Source organism: Chionomys nivalis, chromosome 1, assembly GCF_950005125.1.
Source record: "Chionomys nivalis chromosome 1, mChiNiv1.1, whole genome shotgun sequence".
Classification (NCBI taxonomy): domain Eukaryota; kingdom Metazoa; phylum Chordata; class Mammalia; order Rodentia; family Cricetidae; genus Chionomys; species Chionomys nivalis.
This window is the reverse complement of record NC_080086.1, coordinates 61,804,594-61,814,753: the sequence shown is the minus strand read 5'-3', so window position 1 is coordinate 61,814,753 and position 10,160 is coordinate 61,804,594. Positions and strand designations below refer to the sequence as shown.

The 10,160-nt window shown below is 56.2% G+C and overlaps 1 protein-coding gene across 2 annotated transcripts; it reads left to right on the top strand.

Moving 5' to 3' along the window:
- Positions 1 to 236: 236 nt before the first annotated feature.
- Tpra1 (transmembrane protein adipocyte associated 1) lies at positions 237 to 9,917 on the top strand. 2 transcript variants are annotated; one of them, XM_057788462.1, is made up of 12 exons: positions 237 to 496; positions 3,938 to 4,059; positions 5,563 to 5,694; positions 5,806 to 5,938; positions 6,970 to 7,056; positions 7,208 to 7,280; positions 7,394 to 7,473; positions 7,837 to 7,923; positions 8,027 to 8,087; positions 8,233 to 8,335; positions 8,451 to 8,531; positions 9,377 to 9,917. In XM_057788462.1, exons 3-12 carry the CDS (start codon positions 5,579 to 5,581, stop codon positions 9,639 to 9,641), a joined length of 1,086 nt encoding a protein of 361 aa, XP_057644445.1. In that variant the 5' UTR covers positions 237 to 496; positions 3,938 to 4,059; positions 5,563 to 5,578; the 3' UTR covers positions 9,642 to 9,917. The 2 variants fall into 2 exon arrangements, with proteins under 2 accessions (XP_057644445.1, XP_057644439.1); XM_057788456.1 differs by having other exon boundaries at positions 7,837 to 7,947.
- The last annotated feature ends 243 nt before the right edge of the window (positions 9,918 to 10,160 follow it).

Below are 10,160 nucleotides of genomic sequence, written 5' to 3'. Positions count from 1 at the left end.
CAAAGGCAGAGCGTGCTCGGTGCGCTGTCCCGAAATGTTTTAGGGGTGAGCGGTGCAGAGATTCTTTTCCCGGTAGAAGTTTCACCCACACTTTTCTTGGGACAACTACAGGCTTTCTGCAGACCCTTTAAGAGCTCCGCGGGCCGTCCCGCCCTCTGAGGAATTCTATTGGCCTGTTCCCCTCTGGGCGGGAGTCCGTTACGATTGGCTGCTGGAGGCCGGGGGCGGGGCTGAGTGCCACAAACAGGGGTCGTGACTGTTTTCGGAGCTTTGCCTGGACGAAAAACACCAGCCTAGGCGCCTGCCAGTCGCTGCTGCGGGGGAGAGCCAGGGGAGTCCTGCGGTCCTGCGGGTCCGGCGGGTCCTGCGCGTGGCGGCGTCCGGCCACCCGCGACCGACCTGAGTAGAACCTCAGCCGCGGCTCTTGCGCGACGCTCCCCGGCTCTCGCGCCCACTGGGGGTCGGAGTCCCGCGGCCTGCGCAGCCCAGGTCTCAGGTAAGGGCTGCGGGGTCTTCATCTCCTGCTGCGCCAAGCTAAACGGAGGCCCAGCCTCGCTCCTTTCTCGGACTCGGGCCTACCGTCTCCTCCAGTCCCTGTGCCACTAGGGGTGCAGGCGCAGGACAGCCTTTGGGAAGTTTCTAGGGACCCTAGCTGTCAGGACTAGACCCTGTATGGAGCTGGACACCGGCAGCTCCGGGAGCTGCCCGAGCTCAGCTGCAGCCGGAAAGGACAGCCGGGGCTCTGCCTCTGCCTCCCTGGCCTTGCGGAAGGAAGGGACAACTCCTCTCAGCTCCGTAAGGAGGAAGGGATTGTGGGGTATGGGACACTGACCCCCCAATTCTTGTCCTGCTCGGTTGGTTGCGTTGGACTGGAAATTTGTGCGCGTGGTAGCATTTTGTTGAGCTCTTATTCTGTGCGGTTTCTGTTTTAGGGGGTTGGGTCATGAGGCCTAGGACAGACAGACAGAGACCATGTAAATACATCCGTTGCCGATGGAGGCCTAGTGCGGTAAACAGCATACCGAAGAGCTGGGTGGTGGTGGAGGGATTGGGAGCTGGAGGCAGGAGGATCATCAAGACCTGCCTTGGCTACACGCTGAGTTGGAGGCTAGCTTGGGCCAATGATACCCTGTCTTGGAAACAAACAAACAAAAAAACCCAACATAGTGAAAGAACACCCAGGTGGGCTAGAGATGCTGGCCCACGTGGAGGGGGAGGTAAACACAGAGTCAAGTGATGAGGTCAAACCTGGGAAAGATAAGCAAAAGGCCCCTGAGGTAGGTGAGACAGAGGTTGGTGGGAAGAGAAGGGCAGGAAGGATTGGCAGGGGCAGGTCACCAGGACCACCCCATCTTCCTGGGGGCCACAGCAGGATTGGCAGGGGCAGGTCACCAGGTCACCCCATCTTCCTGGGGGCCACAGCAGCCCCTTAGGACAGAGTCTCTTCTCTATCACCGGGGCTGACAGCTTCAGGAGAGGCATTGGACTTAGCCTCTATCTTCTGGAGATTTCCCATACTGCTCTGCTGCTAGATTTAGAGGCTCAGCAGCCTGGGAGGGAAGGGAGAGAAGCAAGTGTTTGGGGCTGCTTGCACTGCCACCCTCTCCCTGGGTAGGGGTCCCATATAAGAGCTCAGAAGGTGTAGGCAAGCCCATTGCACAGATGGGAAAGACAAGCTCTCTTGGGCAGGGAGAGAAGGCCATTGGGGTGTGTGTGTGTGGCGGTATGTGTGTGTATGTCAGAGTAGGTCCTAAGACCCAGCAGGCTAGCCATAGAGAGTGGGAGGAAGGAGAGGCCTGAGCCATGGGCAGGAGTTTGACCTCTGGGGAATGCTCTGAGGTAAGAACTGCCCTCTCAGGTTCACAGGTAGAAGAAACTTTGCCTCAGTTCCCTGGTTCCCAGAGGCCTGGGCTTCCCCATGATCCTCTGCTATTCTTTCAACATGTCGCTGCCCTTCTCTGTCTCAGTCAGCCCTCTCTCCTTCCTCTTTTTCCTGGTGGGCCAGCTCTTTTCACTTCCCTGTCACTGCACGTGCCGGGAGGTCTGAAGAAGGAGAAGCCCTGGGTCCCAGGACGGGGCAGGGTCTGTGGCTCCACCGGGCGATGCCTGCCCTTCCTTTCTTGACAGGGACCCTGATGGCGCTTGCCCAGTATTCTTAGGAGGGAAGCTCAGGGCGCTGAGCGTGTGCACTGGAAGTTTGGCCTAATGTGTTTGTTATCATCACTTCGGTTATTTTAGGAGCACAATCATCATAGCAAGGGCAGAAGTGCAGTGTGGTTGACTGCTTCCCAGCCCCAGGGCTGCTGGAGCAAGAATATTCTGGGTCGGGAGTGTGGCCTGGCAGCTGATGGGGCTCTGCCTACTCCACAGTGTCCGCTCACTTGTTCAGGTTCAGGTAGAGACGCTTATCAGAGGGACTGCTAGGTAGAGAACTGGCCAGGTTGCCAGGCTAGAGTGGATAGCTGGACTATGGGAAGCAGGTGGCCACATCTCTGAGCATCGTGGCTCCTAGGGCTGGGTTCCCAGTCCACACAGGTGGTAGCTGACACCTCTGGTCTTCCTTCCCTGCAAAGCTGCTAGACCTTCTCAGGGCACCTGGGTCCATGGACAGACCCTACCCTCATCCAGCATCCATTCCTTCAACCTGTAGGAAAGTCATCTATGACCTGTGTCTTCTGTAGACATTTTCATAGCTTGCTTCATTTTGACTATCACAGCAACCCTGCTAGGTAGCTATGATTGTCCCTGTGACACACAGGAGGGAAGTGATTCACCCAAGGTCACACAGCAAGTAGGAGGCAGGGCCAAGAATGCCATCCTAGCTTGACTTGCCAATCTCATAACCTCCAGAAGCTGGAACAAGGCCTGAGGACAAGGACCTGTTGTCACCCTAACTGCTAGGCTGAAGCAGGAGAATCCCAGGTTCAAGGTGGGGCAGCATAGGGAGACCCTGTCTTAAAAGGAAGATTAGGGATGTAGGTCAGTGGTTCAGTTCTTGCCTACCATAGCATTCAGCCTTCAGCAATGCAGAATAAAGAAATAAACATCTGTTGGCGGCGGGGCGGGGGGTGGGGGAATTTGGGGGACAGATGGGTATCGTGTGGGTGAAACCCAGTGGTTCTCTCTGCATCCACCTGTGGTTCTGTCCTTTGCTAGCTCTCCCTCCAGAGCTCCAGCCCACAGTCACAGTTTCCTGCTGAGCTCAGCAGGGAAGGTTTTCACTGGCCAGGGTGCGAGGAGTTTCTGGTTGGCCAGGCTTGGACACACTTAGGTTTCCTGACATTTGTACTGTGTGGAGTTTACCACATTAAACCCCTGGACACCGCAGGGGTGCTGAGATCCCTTGGGAAAGTGGGGCGTTCATGCAGGCTGACCCCTCTACTCTTTGCGGACCTTCCTAGTCTAGACGGTTACAGTACCTCCTCCTGTCTCATTTATTTCCCCTCACCCACCCACGGGAAACACGACCCTGTCACCATTGCCTGTAGGATTGCTGCTCCATCCAATCCAGCCCTGCTAACCGTGCTGATCTGCCCAGCTGCCCCAACAGCCCTAGCTGCCCAGCCTATTCTTTTTGGTCTTAGACCAAGTCCAATTCTACCTCAGGGCTTTTGTATTTGCTGTTCTCTCCACGGAATGCTCTTCATCCAGAGTGTTTCCCCAAGGCTGACTACTCAGTCACATATCATATTGACTGAACCCCGACCTAAATCAGCCTTCTCATGATCTCTGGAATTCAGCCTTAGCCATGAAGCAAGGCCATGCTAACTAGATAGGAGGCCGTTCCGTCTTGTTTGTCAGTCTGTGGGAGCAGCGTTGGGTGTGCATGGAGGGACCCACAAAACATCTTCCTTGCTAGTTTTTTACTTCAATGCATGCTTTTATCTAATGGTCTAACATGGCTGCTCCTGTTCCCACCATCACATCCGTATTCCAGCCAACAGGAAGGAAGGGGAGCACGACCTGAAACTGGCGAGTCACACTCTGCTGGTGTCCACGTGGCCAGCCCCTCCTGCACGGGAAGCTGGGGGAAACAGACTGAAATCCAGGGTTCTGCTGGTAAGAAGTGTGGATACGTGGTCAGATCTGCTGGGCATGCAGATGGGCACATGAGTGAAGGATAGCAGCTCTGTTACCTTTGCCATGATCAGGACTGGGGAGAAGACAGCTTCTTTTAGGGGTGTCTACTAGGAACCAGGTACATACTTACCTCCTTAGTCTCCCCGTCAGCAAGCTGGAGGTGTAACAAATCAAAGCCAGGGCCCAGCCTGTTGCAGAGATGATTGGGGGCCCTGAGCACAGGGGGTTTCCTGTCCCTTCAGGAGAGGGAGCACTAGAATGTAAGGGCCTAAAGCTGAAAATGTCCCTGAGTCCCCCAAGCCTCTTTCTGCTGCTGTCCAGAGTTGTTGTTAGTGAACCCCCAGGGATGCCACACTCCTGGCCAATCCTACCACAGAAAGTTTACCAGGACACAACCTTTCCTGTGAAAAGCTTTCAGAGCTTTTCTGGTAGTATACATGTGTGTGTGCCCACGCCTAGGTGGAGTGCCTGGGGCTTAGTGTGCCATCCCAGTCTACAGAGGCAATTCCAGCCATGGTTCTGTATTGGTCCCATGTGGCACTATTGAGTCTGTATCCACCCACAGCACATTTGGGAAGCTCATTCATTGTGCCAGCAGTTCAGGCTTACTGCTGCCATCTTGTGGTCAAAGACTGACATTGCTTCACCTGTGTACATCCCCTGCCTGACGGTTTGGATAGAGATTTTCTCATATCACTGACATATACTGCCACCCATGAGCCCCAGGGCTCAGCTTGTCCTGCAGCCATCCCCAGAAAATCCTCTCACCAAGATTCCTCATTTAGGGTTTTCTGCCCACCATTAGTCCCCTCCTTCCAGGGCATTCTAGGGACACCAGATCCTTAGCTCTCTGATCCTCCAAACTGAATGCCAGACTTTCCTGCCCAGGTGGCCACAAAGACACTGGCCTCTGGGCTCCTCTGGCCTCCAGCTTCTCCTGGTAGCCTGAGCTTCTCAGATAACCCTCTTGGCCCTCTTTGTGCCGCTGTGTCAGGCCTAAGGACGTCCTTGTGCTTCCGGGTGTCCTCTCCACCTGTGTCTCCCATTCCAGTTCAGCAGAGAGTTCCCCTGAGGACCTTAGCGGCTGTGTGGCTTCAGGTGGTGGGTGGGCTTTGCAAGGTGGAGTTGGGGGTCACGTCACTGAGCCTTCTGAATACAACCCTGCTGGGGGCAGTCTGCATCACCATGGCCTCCCCAAGAGAATACTGTTCTCAGTGCCATTCCAGAGAGGACACTGAAGTACCGGGAGAGCAAGCAGCAGGGTCAGGGTGGGGGCCAGACTCCTTGCACTTTCATCTCTGGAAACTGGAGGGACAATCTTGGCAGAGCCTGAGAGGAAGGACCAACCCCCGTCCAGCTTTCTCCTATCCAGCTAGTCCCCAGTGTGGCCTGCGCTCTGCACTGCCACTTTGGTTTTCTCTGGGCGCCTTAGAGGGAGGCGGGCCAGGGCCCTGTGCTCTAACTACACGGGCTTGTCTTCAGGGCCACTGCCGGTGGAATGGCCAGCCTGCAGGAGGCCAACGGAAGCACAGCGTGGCCACCGCCCGCAGCATCCAATATCAGTGAGCCCCACCAATGCCTGCTGCTGCTGTATGAGGATATCGGCTCCTCCAGGTGGGTTCCTGGCCCCCCTGAGGGTGGACTATGGGTGGACTGTCAGGGGTGTTATAGGCTGGGGGAACTGTACCGACCTCACCAGTGAGCCAACTTCTGTGCCCTTGCCAGGGTCCGGTACTGGGACCTCCTGCTGCTCATTCCCAATGTGCTCTTCTTCATCTTCCTGCTCTGGAAGCTTCCCTTAGCTCGGGCCAAGATCCGTGTCACCTCCAGCCCCATTTTTATCACCTTCTACATCTTGGTGAGTTTCCTCCAATCAGTGACAAAGAGCCCATCTGATTTAAGCACAGCAGGGAAATGGATGAATTGTCTCCATGAGACTAGCTTTAGGTATTACTGGGTCAGGGGCTCTGCCTCTTGCTCTCTACTGCACTTGGTTCCCCCCATGGAGATGATGCCAAGGACAGCTAGGAACCCAGCTGACTTTTCCAGTTGCACTAGGGAGTCCCTCTTTCTGGCCATTAGGGGAGACCTAGCCTGCACTTTGATTGGTCCCCTAGGATCCCACATTCATGCCTGAGCCAATAGCAGGCTAGCAAGGAAAGGGAAAGGTCAAGACAGGCTGCAGACCATGCTGACTGGGGGAGGCAAGAGATCTCTCTGGGAAACGGGGAACTGGCGCTAGAGGGGTGGGCTGAATGCTGAGAGGGAGAGAGTCCACAGCAGCTCCGCCCAGTCGTCCATCCTTCCACTGTGTGCTGTCTTTGTAGCAGGTTTGCCTGAGGAGAGGGCCTCTAGTCCCGGCCTTTTCTGGGCCCTGTGTATGCTGCTTTGGGGATACCGAACAAGGTTGCACGGGAGGCAGGGTCTCTAAGGGTGACCTCCCTGGATATATCCCCTGTTCCAGAGTGTGGGTTTCTTTTCTCCATATGGAGAGGAGCCTGGTTGATTGGAATATGAGACTCTGAGATGTCACCTGAGAGCCGAGTGTCCCTGGGTCCCTTCTGGGGCCAGACTCTGAGCTTCCCACTAAAGACGGGTGGCGGGCATACAAGGAAACATGACTGTCACTCGCATAAGGTCATAGTGCAGGAAAGCAGCCGAGTTAGGTCTGAGTCCCAGCTGCCTGGTGTTCTAACCACGGAGACCAGTGGGGCTTTGGATGGGCAGCAGTGGAGTTTTCCATGCCTGAACCCTGTGCTGGAGCTTGTCTTCTTGTGTCCCGCTCTGACCGATCCTATCCCATTCCGTGTCCAGTTAAAACCTCTCTTTCTTGAGTGGATGCTGCAGAAGTGAGGCCTTGTTGGTTGAGACACTACTCTTGTCCTGCAGGTGTTTGTGGTAGCCCTGGTAGGCATTGCCAGGGCTGTGGTTTCTATGACGGTCAGTGCCTCTGATGCTGCGACAGTTGCTGACAAGGTGCGGGATCAGGGGGTGGAGGTGGGGTGGAGAGGCCAGCCTGGTGGAAGCTATGATGTGCCCTATGTACCCTGGTCCTGTTGGAGAGACTTAGGGATGCCTGGCTGAGTAGAGTCCACTGCCGGCTGACCCTGTGCCTCTCTGTGCCCAGATCCTGTGGGAGATCACCCGTTTCTTCCTGCTAGCCATTGAGCTGAGCGTGGTCATCCTGGGCCTTGCCTTTGGTATGTATGCTGCAGGGTTGTCCTCTAAAGTGGGCCCACTCTCCCTACCCTTCCTGCAGTTGTCCGAAGACGGCTCTTAGGAGGAGGGGCTGACTCACCCCTGTGCCTTACAGGTCACCTAGAGAGCAAGTCCAGCATCAAGCGGGTACTGGCTATCACCACAGTACTGTCTCTGGCCTACTCGGTCACCCAGGTATGTGGTGGTGGTGGTGGTGTCAAGGGTCATGTTTCCCAAGGAGTCATGTAGATTAGGCAGGTCCAGCGTCCCCTGGACACAGAGTGCAGGTGAGTCTAGGAAAGGCTAAGGCGTGTGTGAGAACGAGTGCCTAGTTGGGCCCCTGAGGAATATGCTGTGGGCCTTTTGTAGACTGGGGAGGGCTGCACCCTGAAGGCTTTGTTCACCAGGAACTCAGCCAGGGTCTGAGCTGCCCCTGGAGCTGGGTGGGTGGGCTTGGCTGGGGCAGGGCCTGACTTGTTGGCGTGCCCTGGGCTCTGCAGGGGAAAGTCAGGAGAGGCTCCAGTGGTAGAGCTGACCTGACCTCCTTGCCTACTGCAGGGAACTCTGGAGATCCTGTACCCTGACTCCCATCTTTCGGCTGAGGATTTCAACATTTATGGCCATGGTGGCCGCCAGTTCTGGCTGGTCAGCTCTTGCTTCTTCTTCCTGGTGAGGTCTAGCGTGCTCCCTGGGGGCAGGTGAAGTAGCCTGGCCTGGCCCGGCCTCCCTGTCACCCCTATCTCTGCAGGTCTACTCACTGGTGGTAATTCTCCCCAAGACCCCACTGAAGGAGCGTGTATCCCTGCCCTGTGAGTACCTGATGGAGCAGAGGCATGAGGGCTCTGGCCTGCTCCCGGCCTGTAGCTGGGGATCCTTGGGGAGGGGAAACCCCAAGGTTCATACCTGGGTCCTAAGGGTAGAGTGGTTCAGAAGCTCATGACCCTTGCCCCCCAGCACGGAGGAGTTTCTACGTGTATGCAGGCATCCTGGCCACACTCAACTTGCTGCAGGGCTTGGGAAGTGCTCTGCTGTGCGCTGACATCACTGAAGGGCTCTGGTAAGGGTGCCCACCATGGGAGTGGGTTACTATGGGGTCCCTTCTCCCTTGGATAAGGCACTGGGTCAGGGCAGGCCCACTGGCCTTGGCCATGCTGACCTGCTCCCTGCCATAGCTGTGTGGACGCTACTACCTTCCTGTACTTCAGCTTCTTTGCACCGCTCATCTATGTGGCCTTCCTCCGTGGCTTCTTTGGGTGAGTGATGGTCAGACGTCTGCGCTCTAATGTGGCTGAGCCTACAGCGACCGTGTGCATAGCCAGGGAGGCGGGTGCACCACGGGTGCATCTGTATAGATGCTTTCTCTGGGTGTGTGTAGCAAGCACAGACAGGCACTCCTCCCCAGAGACAGGGATCAGTTTAGCAGTGCTGTGCTATTAACAAGTACCTGCTGTGTGCTAGACTGTGCTGTAGCCCAAAGACAGCAGGCGAGTAAGGCAGGTGTGAGTACACTCAGGGAACATGTACCTGGAGGGGCTCTGGGAGTTCACAGTGAGCCCCAGTTGGAAGGAGGGTGCACTGTGTACATAGTTGTGGGGGGGACATCAGAGACTAGGATGCAAAGACAGGAACTGGCTCCTAACTCAGGCCCGATCTGGTGGCATTCAGGCAGGGCTTGCTCTCCTGTGAGGACTGGGATGGTCGATATGGACCATCTCTGGGAAGGCCCAGGGAGCCTAGGAGGTGAGGCTATACTGGGCTGCTGCCTGCTCCCCTGTGCACTACTGCTGCTCTCCTGAGCCTCTTCCAGCTACCCTGAAGATGGTGACCAGGTCAGGAGCAGGCAGTCATGTGCTGCAGGCATGGGGGTCACACTCGGCCAGGATTGGTGAAGGCTTGGGTTTAGTGTGTCATCATCCGTAGGGGCTGACACGCCGATGGGCAGGGAGATATTAAAGCTCTTGCCCTATCTCTCAGGTGTGGGTGGGACCAGCTTCAGAGCAAATCCTTGGTGGGCTCAAGGGTTCCTGTAGATGAGCTATGGTTCTATCTGGCCTCTGCTCCTCCTGACGGCTGAGGCTCCTCTGCACTCTCTCACCAGCTCAGAGCCCAAGATCCTTTTCTCCTACAAATGCCAAGTGGATGAGGCTGAAGAGCCAGACATGCACCTGCCACAACCCTATGCAGTGGCCCGGCGCGAGGGCATGGAGTCTGCGGGGCCTGCGGGAGTCTCGGCAGCCAGCTACTCCAGCACACAGTTCGACTCCGCTGGGATGGCTTACTTAGATGACATTGCCTCCATGCCCTGCCACACAGGCAGCATCAACAGCACAGACAGTGAGCGATGGAAAGCCATCAATGCCTGAGAGGAGGCCTGTGAAGAGAGATGGGCTCCCAGGTGGAGCAGAGTGCCCCGGGCAGGTGTGCCTGCCCCCCAGGACATAGGCTTCTTTCTGTTCTTTACCCCCACTTCCCCTTTGCCACCTGTGCTCCAGTTTGGGACCCCAGCCTTCCCAGCACTACATTCCTGCTGGGGGTCCTACCTGCCTATCCCCTTGTCCCTTCCCCATAGCTCTCAGCTTCTTTAGCCTCAGAGCTGCAGTGTGTATATTTTCTTGATCTGTTTTTTAATAAAAGCAAAAAGAGTAGCAGGTGTGGGCCAGTGCTTTTCAGCAGCAGGGCCATACATGTGGCAGGGAGGCCCCACCACGGATGTCCCCAGAGCTGGCTGCCAGGGCAGGATGAGGGACAGGTCACTGTCACTTGTTGGGAGGAGACAAATGTGGAAAGAAGAGGGTTCTGGGGAGCTGAGGTCTCCCTACCATGTTCAGAGCAGTATGGTGGAACCTGTGGTCCCTTCCATCTCATCTCCTTAAGCTATCATC

Bases quoted from the DNA above. Each gene is read 5' to 3' on its own strand.
- Tpra1 (XM_057788456.1), top strand. From the start codon at position 5,579: ATGGCCAGCCTGCAGGAGGCCAACGGAAGCACAGCGTGGCCACCGCCC. The intron at 5,695-5,805 runs GTGGGTTCCTGG...TGCCCTTGCCAG, and splicing joins GAGGATATCGGCTCCTCCAG to GGTCCGGTACTGGGACCTCC. The intron at 7,474-7,836 runs GTATGTGGTGGT...TGCCTACTGCAG, and splicing joins TGGCCTACTCGGTCACCCAG to GGAACTCTGGAGATCCTGTA.